Source organism: Xenopus tropicalis, chromosome 4 (genome assembly GCF_000004195.4).
Source record: "Xenopus tropicalis strain Nigerian chromosome 4, UCB_Xtro_10.0, whole genome shotgun sequence".
NCBI lineage: Eukaryota > Metazoa > Chordata > Amphibia > Anura > Pipidae > Xenopus > Xenopus tropicalis.
The window spans coordinates 59,052,211-59,068,172 of NC_030680.2; the positions used below are offsets into that span (position 1 = coordinate 59,052,211).

The 15,962-nt window shown below is 38.4% G+C and overlaps 2 protein-coding genes across 3 annotated transcripts in view; both read right to left on the reverse strand.

The window, feature by feature from the left end:
• Nucleotides 1-3,912, reverse strand: part of LOC100486125 (serine/threonine-protein kinase Nek11) — a 149,763-nt gene extending 145,851 nt beyond the window's left edge. The window contains exons 1-2 of the mRNA XM_002933660.5: nt 3,680-3,912; nt 736-896 (exon numbers count right to left, since the gene is read on the reverse strand). Coding sequence (XP_002933706.3) covers nt 736-896; nt 3,680-3,682 — 164 coding nt within the window. The 5' untranslated portion in view covers nt 3,683-3,912. The remainder of the gene's footprint in view (nt 1-735; nt 897-3,679) is intronic.
• Nucleotides 3,913-9,872: 5,960 nt separating this feature from the next.
• The window catches only part of LOC100486268 (sulfotransferase 2B1), a 77,154-nt gene continuing 71,064 nt past the window's right edge, over nt 9,873-15,962 (reverse strand). For both annotated transcript variants that reach the window (XM_004913583.4, XM_031900787.1), the window contains 3 exons: nt 15,843-15,937; nt 14,646-14,826; nt 9,873-11,852 (listed from right to left, as the gene is read on the reverse strand). In XM_004913583.4, the coding sequence (XP_004913640.1) occupies nt 11,737-11,852; nt 14,646-14,826; nt 15,843-15,937 (392 nt within the window). In that variant the 3' untranslated portion in view covers nt 9,873-11,736. The remainder of the gene's footprint in view (nt 11,853-14,645; nt 14,827-15,842; nt 15,938-15,962) is intronic.

Consider the following 15,962-nt stretch of genomic DNA (forward strand, 5'->3'; position numbering starts at 1 on the left):
AGGTTAATAAAGACTTTGTTGGCAAGTGAATGAGGATGATGCAGGGCTAGATGAAACCATTTTAGGTCCCAAAAGGTAGCAAGGGAAGAAGGAGGGGGCTTATTGTGAGTCTGCCAATGTGTCTAGGGGGTGAAGAGAATTTTGGGAGACAAGGCATGCATGTCTAGTGCAGTATGACCCACAACTGTAGTAAGTGATGCCAAAGTCTCAGGGGATCAATTAAGGCAGGTGGCAGGAGAATACAAATTTGAGGTAATGGGTCACAGATATGAACAGTACAGTGTCCAAACATTTTCTGGCACAAGTGGCAGATACAGCAGGGCTTTGCATATGTTCCTGCAAATGTATGTGCATGGTAGAATGAAATACCTACACCCTATTTTTAAAATAATAAATTAAGGAAATGTTACTAAATACTACAGTCATAGTAAATTTTGTAAACTCTGTCACTATATTGACAAAAAAAACATAAGAATATAATAAATTGTTTTTGCACTAAATTCGCTTTTACATGTGATATAATAGGGGATATGATGTAATCATCATATAATTTGCTGATTACAAAATCTGAATGATAACAGTATCTATACAGTAACATAGAAAGTTAGGTTGAAAAAAGACACATCTATCAAGTTCAACCTTAATGCCTAAAAATAACCTGCCTAGCTACTAGTTGATCCAGAGGAATGATTAATAACTGCACAGTAAAAGCTCCTCAGTCACATTGATACTCACTGGTGTCCCGCATCTTTGGCATCAGTCACTAAGTAAGCTGTAGCAAAGGACCCACTGCCCAGTGTGTGGTGAATGTTGTATCGACCCATAATAATTGATCCTGGAGCAAAGCCACCATAGAAAGTTGAAGATGTCCTATGAGAATCCACTGTCACATCCATCTGTGGAACACAACATATATAAGCAACTTGAGAACACATGCAAACACAAGCTAGTTGTTGTACTGTTTGTTTGTTTTTTTTACTGGGGCTGCTGTAGGTTTTCTGTGGCTTGGATTTTACTGTTAACCATCTCCCAGACGGGGGAATATATTATACTACTTAGGGCTCTGGCACACGGGGAGATTAGTCACGGGGAGATTAGTCTCCCCGGATTGCCATCCCAATGGTGAAAATGTAAATCGGCGGTGGGATGGCATACGCGGCGGCGCGATTTCATTGAAATCGCGCTGCCGCGTATGCCATCCCACCAGCGATTTACATTTTCGCCGGTGGGATGGTATTGGGGGGAGATTAGTCGCCCGAGACACAGGAGATTTGTCGCGGGCGACTAATCTCCCCATGTGCCAGAGCCCTTAAAGAGCCAGAACTGTACAGAGATATACGGAAACATAATCTCTTTGTAAACATTATTACACAACTTTGTTATCCGATCAAAACAGAAACTGTTGTTCATTCTGATTTGGAGTCTATGTGGCAGATGGAACTCCAAAAACATTTCAAGTCATTGTTATATAATTGTCTATTACAGGGGCTAAGAAATATTATTTTTCTGTTTTTACAGTGATCATTTCGCAGTAGACACAATTGCTTGATGGAATTACCTGATGTTCCCTAGCCATAAAGGTATGAGCTTTATCTCTTGTTCTTTATACATTTTCTACTTTTTGAAGAGAGTGAGTTATTTTTGCCCTGAACCACCATTTCAAATGTCCAAAAGTTTTCCACACAAAATGCTGTGCCTACTTATACATAATTAGGTTTACTATAACTGAATCAGCTATGGCCTAAATGTGAATTTATGATGAAGAGTTCTTATAAATTTTTTGTTTACCCATAATATAGAATCATTATTGTGTGTCCCAGCTGCATTACTCAATGAGAACATCTCAAGAAAATGCCTTAGGACATTTAACAGCTGCAGATTAGACCCTACCTGCATATGTAATGTAAAAACATGACCTAACTGTCTTTTGAGATAAATGTTGGAAGCACTTACAAGCATTAACAACATTAAAATACAAGGGAAGTCTTCAATGGCCTGCTGCCATGGTATTTTGTCATTCTGTACACATCTGTTTGTTACATAATGAAACCCTTAAACTATGGGATAGCTCAACCATTTATTTATAGTGTATACATACAATTATTAGGACCTTTCTATTGTTTTTTTTTTTTTCCATTTACTTTTTATTTGTTTTTCAAAGGTAAGAAGGGTACAGAAGAAAAGAGGGGGGGGGGAATAAAAGGTAAGTATTAGTATATATATAAAATAAATCAAGCTTTAACAAATTGTCACTTTAAACGTAGATAACATTGTTACAGATTGACTGATACCTGATATATTCACAAAATAATAATTCAGAGACATATTTCAGTTGTTTAGTGGTTTTTCTCTGAGATCATTGACATCAGATGTTCATCAGTTTTAGTTTATCATGTTTCTTCACATATTTAAAGCTTTCGTTTTGAAGATGCAATCTGGAGAGGTCAATTTCTGGTTTTTACTTGTTACGGTCTTGGAATTCCGACCAATGTCTCCAATTTTTGAAATGTTTAGATGGGTTGCCTAACTTATAGGCTATTGATTCTTCCATGTTTTTAGTTTCATTTAATAATTGTAACCATTCTTGTATTGTAGGTATTTCTGTTGGTTTCCATTTTCTGGGAATAATTGCTTTGGCCGTAGTTATAATATATTTAATCAAAGGGATTTTTATTGTTTTATTACTCCTTGTATCATATAATAGCATTACTATTGAGGAGTTAAGTATTATTTCATTTGGAAATATTTGATCGATTACCTTTTGAATATGGCTCCAATACTTTTCAAGTTTTTTTACATTTAAACCATATGTGTTCAAATGATCCTCTTTCCAAGTTGCACCTCCAGCAAATATCTGGACCTTTCTATTGTTAAGAATTTCATAAGAAAGAACTTCTATTCTCTGCTGATCTTCATTGCTACATTGTAGAGTTACACTTGTTCATTTCAAAATTCTATAGCAGCATTGTGCTGTAATTTCTTCTGTAGATTTTTAGAACAGGTTTTACCTGTTTTACATAGAGAACAACTAGGACTACCTACAGGAAAAAATAACCCAAATGCTGCTCAAGTCACAGATTGTAAAGCATCCCTCCCACCATGAAAGAATTCTAAGAGCATTACCATCTCTATCCTTAATTGTCAGTGGCTTAGTTATTCTGTCATATAAAAAGATCTAACTACAAATATTACATTCTAGTCCAATATTTCTCAATTAAATCATTAACTTTCTGTTAACTTTCTGGGAGTTGAAGTTCAAGAACAGATAGTAGGTAACAAGCTGGACAAAATATAGACAATCTGTATGAAACCTACTACAATGCTTAAAACACACCAACAGCTGAATTCTATTTTACATTGTCTCACCACTTAAACCCGCATTTACTTATCAGGTGCAATGTATAATACAACTTTAGGGCAGTAGTTTTAGCGCATCGCGCACAGCTATGGCAGACACCTCAGTGTCAATAGATGCATTTGCACTCAGTTCATGAGAAGAAGCATGAAGAATACAGTGGTGCTCAATTATGCAAACTTACAAGGAGTATGTATGGGGGCAAGTACAGTATCTTCAATGAATAGCGTCATAACATGTACAGTTTTGAATCATATGGGCATGAATAAAGCTTTTAGAGTGTAAAGAACCAGAGCATTTAACATTTAATACTAAAGGGCTTACCATTATTCTCCAAGTTCCTTAGCTTGATCTTCTAGTACAGAATTCTCTTCAGTAGTTTCCAGGCTTTCAATGGCAGCAGCAGGGGGTTTGCAAATATTTTCAAGGAGTTGTCTACTTTTATCCTTATATTCCAAGGAATTATCAAGAAGCATAAAAAATAATATCATTTATTGCGCACCAAGCTCTAGGTTTAAAATTAAAAGTTTTGTTTTTATAACATACAATTTTTTCTCCCCTTTTAGTGTTAAACACCCCTTTCAGATGGATAGGATATGGTATAACCCAGGTGTGTTGCTGGCGTGGTGACAGTTGCCTTTGGTTACAGCAGTGTATATTACTTCCTCCCTTGAGGGCTTTAGTCCACAAATGTTAGAAGGTATCCCTTTGGTAATACATTTCCACACTGTGTATGCTGAATAAAGAGAGTTCTTTGATTTCCTTAAGTACAAATATGTCAGGATGGTAATGGGCAAAAGTACACAGCATATCTTATATTTATGTTTATCCTTGTATTACAGAGACAGACAGATCATTTTATATTTTAATCTGTATTTTAAGTAAGTTTTACAGATCTCATTTGTACCATCATTTTCAAGTGAATGTTGTTAGCATAGCCTTTCAGTGGGTAAATATACAAAAAGAAAGAGGGTTGTGGGAGCATTCCAAGGCTAAATAAAATATACAGATACAACAGAAGTACAATTGCTCTAGCTATAAACATACAAAAGAAAGGGGACAGATCAATGCACATTCATTGTTTCCCTGTTTCACTAGTAATTTTATATCTATGAAAGTGCATATATCTAAACATAAACATGTGTTTTAGCTACAGTACAAAGTAATTACTGTAAAATTGACAAGCCACCATACCATCATCAATGTGAACCCCATGTGGTGAGCCTAACTACTTGCTTCTGGTAACATTTTTCATAGGCTGGCACATAGTTTAAGTAAAAACCTCTCAATTGTTTGTCAGTAAATAATATTAAATGTATTCACACAAATGGTATATGTTTATACCCTAGGGTGCACACCACATGACAAAAGAGCACAAGGCTAAGTGCTAAAAAAAAAACAGTAACATAAAAGGGAAAAATGATTCCATTTAAGTGAATTATTCTGATTTTTGCTTACCCTAAATCTAATTCATCTATGTCTTCTTCTTTTTAAACTGAAAACCAACATCGTAGCTGTCTGGGAATGGATATGCAATCTTATTTTCAGTGCATTCTCCCACTATCATATTTCTGAAACCATTTCCAACTATACAATCAGTCTGGCCTCATGCAGGCCGTGTTTTCTAGGTGAGCTCATTTGGAACAATTACTCGCATAGAAAATAGGATCCAGCTGTTCCCTAGCACACCAAACATTATCATTACTATTGTTACTTTTGAATTTGTAAGCATTTGAGTTTCTATTTTTAGAAATATCTAGTTTTGATTACATTACACATTTTGAAGCTGCTGTGCAGTTGATTGCTCTGCTATCATATCAGAATTGCTAATTCATTGTGTAAAGAAAGCGACATCAAGCAGTGATGTAAACAATGGATTGGATCTCAAGCTGCAGGACAGCTATGCTGTATGGTATCTGACCAATTGGCCTGTCACTTTTTCTATTTCATGCACTTCCCTTCAGCCAAAAATCCCAGTTCTAAACCCCTGCACTTTTGACATATCTGCTCTATCACTCTAGGTTTTACCCTCTGTCCATTCTCAGCTCTCCTATGATCCTGATGCCTGACATGCCCTCTGAAACCACAGAGCAATTGTGCTCATAACCAAAGGACATTATTTTGGTTTTATACTCTGCATTCTAATCTGTTGACCATTCTAATACAGATTTCCTATTCTTTTAGTGTCCGTTATCAATCTGAATCTTCTGTTGTTCTCTTTGTACATACTCTTCTTGGGGGCCTTGTCTGTTCATTTGGCATTAAATATCACTTATATGCAGATGGCATCCAGAAATATTTAGGCGTTTCTTTAGTAACCATTGACATTTAGTGATGAGTGAAATAGTTCTGCAGGCATTGATTTGTGCAGATTTTCCGTGTTTCGCCATTGCTTCAATAAAATACTCTCATGCACCCATCACTATTTACATGCCAACCAGATCTTGGCATTATGGGCTATTCCATGGCATGTGTTCAGGGTCGGATTGGGGTGTGGAGGGCCCACCGGGGCCCGCGCCCATAGCGTACCCCCCCGAGGGCCCCCCAACCCCCCTCGCGTTGGGGCAGGAGCGTTGGGGCAGGAGCGTTGGGATTTTTCCCGGCGGCCCAGTCCGACCCTGCATGTGTTACAGGATATACAGGGTTAAATTATTCTGTAATGTGGATAGTAATCTTGTTATAGTCCTTAGAGGCACTGGTGCAATTCTGTCTGCTGAACCTAACCCGTTTCAATATTGGACCTCCACCCAGGGGTGTACCAAAGTGCTGCCGGGCCCCCACACAAAGGATCTTGGGAGGGGCCCGGCATGTGCTTTAAATGCTACGCTGCCCCTTCAAACCTGCTTGCATGTGCTCACCCACTGCCTTCCCGCATAGAGGTGGCTCCTAGTATCCACGTCAGATACCTCTCTTCTCCCCCAACCTAGTGTAGGCTAAGAGTCTTGTGCAGTTTAACTGAGAATGCACCCAAATGACTGTGCTATAGATGTGTCTATCTATTTGAAAGCAGAGAAATATGTGCGTCAGTTCATTGACAGCACACGTGTGAGATTAGACAACATAGGACTACGTCACTGTGTAAGATGTAGAATCAATATGAATTCTTCCTTGTAGGTAAAATACAGCAGTGAGTTGGGGGAGAACGGAATCATTTACAGAGGTAGCAGAGGCCTTAAATACATTTCTTAAGTTTTTTTTTATCATAGGAGGTGACAGGTCCCCTTTAAAATGAGGATAAAGGTATAATTTAGTAGATGTTTGCTGTTCTTTATTTGCCTATACCTGTAAAGACAGACCAAAAGGTATAATATAGGGTATTTGCGAAGGATTAAACTTAACAAATTAATGTTGTAGCAACAAAGCTGGCAGAAAATGTTACCATGATGTACATCTTGTTAAAACCTAGGCAACAGTTCAACTCCTTCCTGTTTACTGAGGTTTTTCAGGTTCCAAGTATTGGTGACAGCAATACCAAATGTGGTTTGTGTGTATAAGAATCTATGATTCATATCTTACACTGAAATACTTTTCATGTTGCTTCTCTCTGGAAAAGATACGCATATTGGCATCCGGTAGTAGTAATGATAAGCAACCTCTACTTCTCTGATCTTAGATTGGAAAGAAAACACATAGTTAAAACAATTAGATCAAAGCAAGGGCATCATCTGTAGTATGACCTACATAGTATTTGTAATTTGGCCAATAGTGTTTTAATAGCAGGTGAGATTAGAGAAGGATTAAGATGAAGGATATTAAAATAAAGGGTATTCATTTCCTTCATCCTAATCTGTCTTTAATCTTTTATTTTAACCATTTATATGTCTCCAGCATTTTAAAGAGAGTTTACAATTTAATTTTCCTGCTACACACATTACAGGCAATTTCTAAAATATGAGTACAGACCAAGGAATAGCAGAGTTGCAAAATCAAAAACAAAGAGAGGAAAATTTAAAAATTGTTGGAAAAGTAGGAAAGGCTGAATGAGTAATCAAAATGAAATAAAGCCCATGCACCGCAGCGTATAAGATTTAAACATTGTAGTTATCCCAGAGTTTTTCAGCGATAGAAACACATCTGTCCATGGTCCTTATTTATTTTCATAGGTAGTAGCATAACTAGATATTACTGGGGCCCCCATTTCTGGTTTAGCTACCTGGTGGCACACCTGGAAATGGGAAGGCCCCAGGAGAAGCTATAAAAGGGTAAGCATAGTGAGCCTCCTGCTCTTATGAGGGACCACCGGTGGTACTTGCCCAGTTAGGAACCCAAAAGGATTGGGACTAATGTACCTGAAGTATAAGTCTGACCTGTCTGCTGGTGTCTGTGGCAAGGAACCTCTAAGTCTGTGGCAAGGAACAGTGTTCCTGACACGGAAGGAGAATCAGGGGAGTAGGCAGGAGGCTGGAGCCTGATAATCTGGAAGAACCCTAACTGTGTGGTGAGAAGATTGACATACAAACATTAATGCTGTATTGCACTGATTGCTGGTAATACAAATGTTCTTGAGTTCATTGGAAGGGAGTTGTGAAACTCCAGTTTATTCAGGCTGTCCCCTGGAAAGGGACCATGGTGTGTGGTACTGTAAGTTTTCTAAGGGGGCATAGGACACCATGTTACAAACTATTTGTAAATTGACCTATTCTACCAAGATATATTATAATTGCGAATTAATTAAGGCCTCACTGGACACTTCTGTGCCCCCCTGCAAACCCAAGATCTGCTTCCTCTGTAGTTACACCCCTGATCTTGGCAGCACCACAACCTTCCTTTTTTTAGGTACCCATAAAGAAGATTCTTTTCCTACTTTGGTGCAGTACTACTATCTAGGGGGTTTATTTGCCACCACACAAAAGGGTATATAGTAAAGCTAAAGAAATCTGCTATTTCAATGTCACAAACATTGTTATGTATGAACTTACTTAAATTCCACCTGCAATGATAACAGCAAAAAATGACTGCAACTTTTTAAAGGGGACCTGTCACCCTAAGACATAACTCCAAATTATTTTCTATATTGTTAGTTAAGCAAAATAAACTTTACTTACACCATATAAATAATATAAATCTTGTTTCCTTCCGTCTTGGAATTACTCAATCAAAGCAAGTAGAAACACTTTGTATCATGCCAAAATCTTGTTTATGCCCCAGAATGGGGGACCAGATGCCCATGCCCATGTACTAGCTACACAATTAGATGAGGAGGAAAGAGGGGAGAAGTGAGATGTGCAGTGACATCTAGGTAGTGCTGAATGGAAAGCTAAAGTTATTGTCTGCCCCGCCTCTATGCCTAAGGCATAGAGGTGGGGCAAGCAATATATGATTGACAGCTGGGATTTTTAAATGCCTTTATAATGGGTTTGTATGTGTTAATATAAAAATGAATTTGGGTTTCATGTTTAATTTAAAAAGGACTTTTATTATACAGCTTTTTATGTCTGGGTGACAGGTCCACTTTAAGCGATTTGCCAGTACAGATACTACTTAACATGTGTGTGATCTGTACATTCTAAAACAGTGGTTCTCTACCTTCCTAATGCCGCAACCCTTTAATACAGTTCCTTATGTTGTGGTGACCCCCAACCATAAAATTATTCCAAAGACCATCAGAAATATGTATTTTCCAATGGTCTTAGGCGACCCCTGTGAAAGGGTCGTTCGACCCCAAAGGGGTCCCGACCCACAGGTTGAGAACCACTGTTCTAAAAGATCCTTGTTATGTACAAGACTGATCTTTAAAGAAATGTAACACAGGGACAGGTGATCAGTATCACAACACTAATTCACAGAGCTATGCAACTTAAATGTGTGTTTGATACAGTAGATGACAAACAGTTGCTGTGTTAAATGGGCAGTAACATGTGGCATAGGGAACTTCCCAGTAAGCGGGATGCAACCTGCAGCAAACAGAGGAGATCTTACTGCTACAACTCAAACATAATCCATATATTACAGCCCAAAAAGCATTCTAATAAATTACTTGTATTTTTTTCTCTCTTCCCCAGGGGAACAAAATAAAACTTTAATAATTTCTGTAAGCCAGCAATTTATAACCTATAGATCTAGACCCAAAAACGTATGTTTAAAAAGGGTCTCCATGATGAGGTAATACAGTAAAATCTATCGGCATATCAGAGTGTTTCCTGCATGGAGACAATTAGAAAAATCTTTTGTTGTCTCAGAACAACTATTGGCCCACACCCATTGGTAACTAAAAGTTATTGAGCACTGGGGCCTTTTTTTGAGGCCTTGGGGGAGATGGAATATGTTTTAAATATACATTTTTTGCCTTAAGTGCTGTCCTAGTAAGAGAATAGGTACTACTACTGTCCCTAGGTACTACTATGTAGCCATCCCATATCTTAATGTCTCATTACGAAGTAGATGTATTTAGGCACAAGGATGTGCTGTTTTTACCTTATCCCTCCAACCACTGACTATAGGGCTGTAGGTGAGCTCCAATCATGTGATTATTGTGATTATTCTTGTGTTATCATAACAATAATAATCCGAGAAAACACAGAGTGTATTTTCTTTATTTAGAGGAGGTAGGGTGGCTATACAACCAACAGCCAGGCAAAATGGTAACAGTAGTCACAGACTTTGAAAGGAACAGTAACATCAACATTTTATAGTCCTGTAAAGAGGCATGCATTACATATAACCAGTGTTTAACATTCCTCAGAGCTTATTTGTGTAAACATGAGCTTTTTCTGCCCTATTAAACTTAATTGGCTGTCCCATGGCTAAATATAGTAGCACCTTAAGGTGGCCATACACATAGAGCAATTCTGATCTTTCCTGCGAAAATCGGTCGCAGAAAAGATCGTTTGTTTCCCCCACTGACGTTCAGGGCTGAATCATCAGATATGGAGGTAGAAACAATAGGAATTCTACCTCCTCCTGCTGATTGAGCCCTGAACACAAATTTTGTTTGGGCGCCTCAAAATCTTTTAACCTGGGCGATCAACGAGACGACCAATATCTGCAGCCTTTGTGGTCGCCTCATCGATTCGCCATACACGCACTGAATAACGTTCTAAACTAAGTTTCGTACAATATCATCGGTGCTAGTATGGCCAGCTTTAGTTAAATAAACTGTAGTACATTTCCTGAAGTAAATAATTGAAAGCAACTGTACCATAGTCTAATTGTACAATTAATATCAAGTTCTTAATATTTACAGAATAAAAATTAAAATGCTGAGCTGCATGGTGCACAGGTCAACATTTATAAATAGGACCATATAAGTACGTGTATATATTGTACCCACACAAACATACATGCCTTTTCTATTATGCTATGGTTCCATGGACTTCTGTTCTCTTTTTCATTCTGCTCTTTATACATTTGTTTTTTCTCTACAGTGTCCTCTTTTCCAGTTTTCCTCTTCTAGCCTTATCTTTTCCCTCTCAAATGTGTACCCCAGTGTTATTTTCCCATTCTGTAATTTCTACTTCATTGCTTCGTCCTCTAAATCTCTTATCTCCCTTTATCTTCCGTTCTTCTCTTTCACTGTTGTCTAATATCATCCTTTTTCTCTTCTGCACTCCACCTATCTCTGTGTTCTGTGGTGTCCTCTTTTTTACCTGTTCTCCTACTCTTTGCCTGTCTTTATGATCTATCATTTTGTCCTCATTGCTATCTGCTCTGCCATTCTATATCCCCTTCCTTTCTACATGTTCCTGCTAACCCTCCTTCCAGGTTAGCTCTCTCTTCTTTCTTTATTTTTTTTAATGCTCTGCTGCCTCTACACTTCTCTCTCTGAAACGCTTTTATTTTCTACCCCCCTACCCGGATATTTTTTTGTTTTCATAAAAACTTTTGATCGCCAATTTAGTCCCTATCTGCATTATACCTTTTGCTTTCCAGCTATATGTAGTTCCTCCTATGCTCTGCCACATTCCCTGCTGCTATAGAGCATGCATTAGAAACCTTTACTGTGATACATACATTCTGCATATGACTATGCAGATGACTACTTGTTTCTCCTTTGTACCATTAAGAGCTTCTGTTTTAGATCTTGTGAGCTACAGGACTGGGCATATTACGAGAGCTGTGCTGTTGAATCTAATTCTATATTCAACCCCTGAGCAAGCTGAAGAGTCTAACAGTGAATGGGAACAAATGGGAGGTTATCAGAAATTTTTTTAGCTATGTATTTCACATTATGAAATCATATTATGATATCATAAATTCACATTATGTAATCAGGTAATAAACTCCCATGTTATGGTTTTCCTTTATTACCAACATACTATAAATTAAACCAACATAAAATGTAAACCCTTGCACATTGCACATATTCTCTGACAAAATATCTTATGGGCAATATACAGTACTAAATACAATTACAGAGTGCTGGAAATGTGCATTGCTAGCATTTATTCCAAGGTCCAAATAAACTGAAGATCACAGTCTGACAGCTTCTCTTGAAAAACCTTATCAAACATTTCATTGTGTTCTTCAGTGAAATGCTGTTGCCAGTCTCCCACCATACCTGTAACACAGAGAACATTACAGTAATGTTACCACAAAGCACCATCCACTTTGGATCCCACATAAACTGTATTATATAGAATTTCTGGATCAGATTCGTAAATTATAACAAGAAGGGTGCTATAACACTGAAAGGGGGCACTTTAACCTAGTTTGTGGACTGTCTGTGTCAGATGCATCTGTTAACCATGTGGGGAAGGATTATATAGAGTTATGTAAAAAATAAGGATGCACTGAATCCAGGATTCCGTTCGGTATTCACCCAGGATTCTGCCTTTTTTGGCGGGGTTCGGATTTGGCCGAATCCATGGTCCTGGCCAAACCGAATCTGAATCCTAATGCGCATATGCTAATTAAGATTTGGAAGGGTTAAATGTCCGCGTGAACAGAGAAGTGAAAAACATTTACGGATTAGCACATGCTAATTAGGATTCGGTTCAGTATTCGACCGAATCCCTTGGGAAAAACTGGGTTCGGTGCATCCCTAATAAAAAAGGACACTAGGGGGCTGATTTACTAACCCACGAATCCGACCCGAATTGGAAAAGTTCCGACTTGAAAACGAACATTTTGCGACTTTTTCGTATGTTTTGCGTTTTTTTCGGCGTCTTTACGAATTTTTCGTTACCAATACGATTTTTGCGTAAAAACGCGAGTTTTTCATAGCCATTACGAAAGTTGCGTAAAATCTTGCGATTTTTCGTAGCGTTAAAACTTGCGCAAAAAGTTGCGCTTTTTTCGTAGCGTTAAAACTTACGCGAAACTTCGCACCTTTTAAGTTTTAACGCTACGAAAAAGGCGCAACTTTTCGCGTAAGTTTTAACGCTACGAAAAATCGCAAGATTTTACGCAACTTTCGTAATGGCTATGAAAAACTCGCGTTTTTACGCAAAAATCGTATTGGTAACGAAAAATTCGTAAAGACGCCGAAAAAATCGCAAAACATACGAAAAAATCGCAAAATACCGATCTTTACGAAAAAAACGCAATCGGACTCATTTCGACCCGTTCGTGGGTTAGTAAATCAGCCCCTAGGTTTAACCATCAGCAGGTATCATCAGCTGGTATATTAGTTGCTTTGGGTTACTGGACCTCGCAAACTTAGTGCCTTTTTTTACACATGGGGCTACCCCTCATTTTCCCCTACATTTTGGGTATGTGTCCCACACCATTCCTTCCCTCCCCAAACAGTTCAACTAACTCAGATTCCACTGCCTATGACCCTTACAGCACTGAATGTGAGCACAGTTGTCAACAACTTTAATTGTTCCCTCCCTGAACAGCTCAATCATGTCCAGCCGCCTTTCTGGTGTCAATGCCAAAACACTTCACCTCTAATCTGCTCTCTCATGATCCTTCCTGTCAAACAACCCATAAAATGGAACAAAATCTATTCCAAAATATGCCTGGATTAATCATTTTTGTGGGATACAAAAAAAGTTCTTCCCTAACTTACATTTTGTTCTCTACTTCAAATTTCTGAAGAAATCTCCTTTTATATTATTTTATTATTATTACTGAACCTTTGAGATCACGGATTTAATAAGTACCCATCTGCATTACGCCTTCTACTTCCCAGGTACATATTTCTCGTCCAGTGCTCTGCCACATCCTTTGCTGCTAATGAACACGTTTAAGAAACCTTTACTTTACTTTTCACAAGAGTTTATTGCTCCAAGGAGTGCTAATTGGTTGCTTGTTTAAGATCTTCTCTCTCACCTTTATTCCTTCCCTCCCATATAGTTCAAATATGAGAAATATAGTTTCTTCTATCTACAGATATGACATGACTAGTACCCTTCCCATAATGAATGGCTGTGTCCTGCTCCTTCCCATTTCTTCCAAGAGCTCAGTCTAGACCAGCTCCCTCTCTCTGTAAACAGCTCATTTGTCAACCGTTTCCCCCCAGCTCTCTTCCTGCTGTTCCTGCTCTACAGCTTTTTTACTACATGCTCCCTTCAAACAGATGCAGTATCCTGCTTCCTCCCTGCCAGTACAATTTAACAAGTTTAGCAGGTTAGCTGCAGGAGTCATACAGTGAGTATTTCAAGGGCAGGTGAATTCTCTCTCTCTCATAGCCCTATAATTTTGCCCATAAGCTGGTGATTTAAAAGCTATTAGCAACAAGGTGTTGCTGAAAGCGAGGCTGTAACCATGCCCGATCTTGCTTAAATCTGATTAAATCTCGTTAAATGTTAATCAGATAGTATTTGATAGGCTAACTGATGCTGATGCTAATTTAAAAGCTGTAAAGCAAGGTAAGTAGGTTGCAGAGCCAGATTTAAAGTTTTGCAGTCCCACTGCCACTCACACCATCCTCTTACCACTCACACCTCCTCCCCCCAGCCACCCTCACCCCCTCTCACCCATATGTTGTTGCTCATAGCTTCCTCCCCTTGGCTCTGCTCTAGCGCGATCACTTACACTGGGGACTGGGTGGGAGATTAAAACACCTGCCTTATCTCCTGCCCAGTCTCCAGTGTAGATGTGCCCAGTGTATGCCGCCCCTGATTTTTGCCGCTCTAGGCCCGGGCCTGAGTCGGTGTCTTCTGATTCTTGTTTCAAAATATGCAAATTCTGCCCACCAGGGGATTCTGGGATTTACACTCAAATTTAACTGATGATACTGATACTGGGAGCTGCATATGAATTAAACATATTCATTAAACATATTCTCCATGCCATGGCAGAAGTAAGAGACCAGGATAATGTCAATACCTACACCAAAATGGAACTGGTGCACTGTACTAATTCATATAAATTGTAGTCAAGCTTCGGGCAAGAAGTAACCTACCTTTTCTCATAAACTTGCTCTGACTGTGGTCCATGATCTCACAAGGAATAAGGGTGTAATTTACCATGGAATTTTGGCTCATGTTAGCAAACCTGCAGTGGTGCTCAACCTTGTCCACTTCTTTGGAGTACATGGGAGTTCCCAGGAATTGGCACAACTTCTTAATGGATCTTCTCAAGTCCTGTATAAAATAAAATGAGTAGTGAAGCAGAGCCTTACGATGTTAATAACACTGGAAAAATATTATATAATGTAGGTATATAGCTTCAGCAGTAAGGAAAGCTGTTTACCACTGAATATCCACTAAAAAAATCTTGAAAAAAGGTCTTAAATATATCCAGTTTTATAGCGCAGACAGGAGCAATCTCTTAAAAACCTGATTATTAGACAATACTTCCCAATATTCAGTGTCCATGAGTGAAAACCTCCATAAGAAGGGCATAGTTCAGATAGTGTTAAATCAATCTGTAAAAATTAATAAATCCTTAAATATAAATCCATATATACATACTTAATTATACTCACTTCAAAACATTATCCCACCGAGTAATTCTCTATGCCTTTAACATTCATTGTTGTTACATAGACTATACTATGTAACAACAATGAATTTGTTTGTTATTAATTGTTATTAATTTTTACAGATTTAACACTATCTGAACTATGCCCTTCTTATGGAGGTTTTCACTCATGGACACTGAATATTGGGAAGTATTGTGAATCATGTATTGCACATTTTTTAAGAGTTATATATTGCACACTTTGTAAAACGGTTTTTAAAAGTGTTTTAATGGTTAATATATCAATTATAATGTTGTGATTATTTAACCATGTGCACTGATGGGTCTGTATGCCTGACGAAGGGGTACGCCCCCGAAACGTTGCTGTCTGGAATAAACACGCAGGGGCTAAGCCCCGCTTGCACCATACTTGTTTCTTATTGGACTTGGGAGCACCGACTCTCTGGGCCGTGCACCAAGTACTAAGCATTGGAGGAGGTAAGGGTGTGCTGGTGGAACTTTTTCTTCTGTTACCAGTTATAAGTTCCCAGAGAGATGCAGTTGGTAGTAGCATCCATTTTCACATACCATATGTTTTTAATAGAGAGTGCATGCAAAGAAATCAGAAGAAAAGGGCAAAAAGACTTTTACAAGGCATGTTACAGCAAATACATCACTCATATAAGTACCACTATACCTTCTGCATGTCTTCATATGTTATGTAGAAGAAATCCAGGGTCTGGCTCACACTGTGCCAGCCCTTCACGTGCTCAAACCAAGAGCCATAATATACTGTGGGGCAAATCAAAGAGAAAGG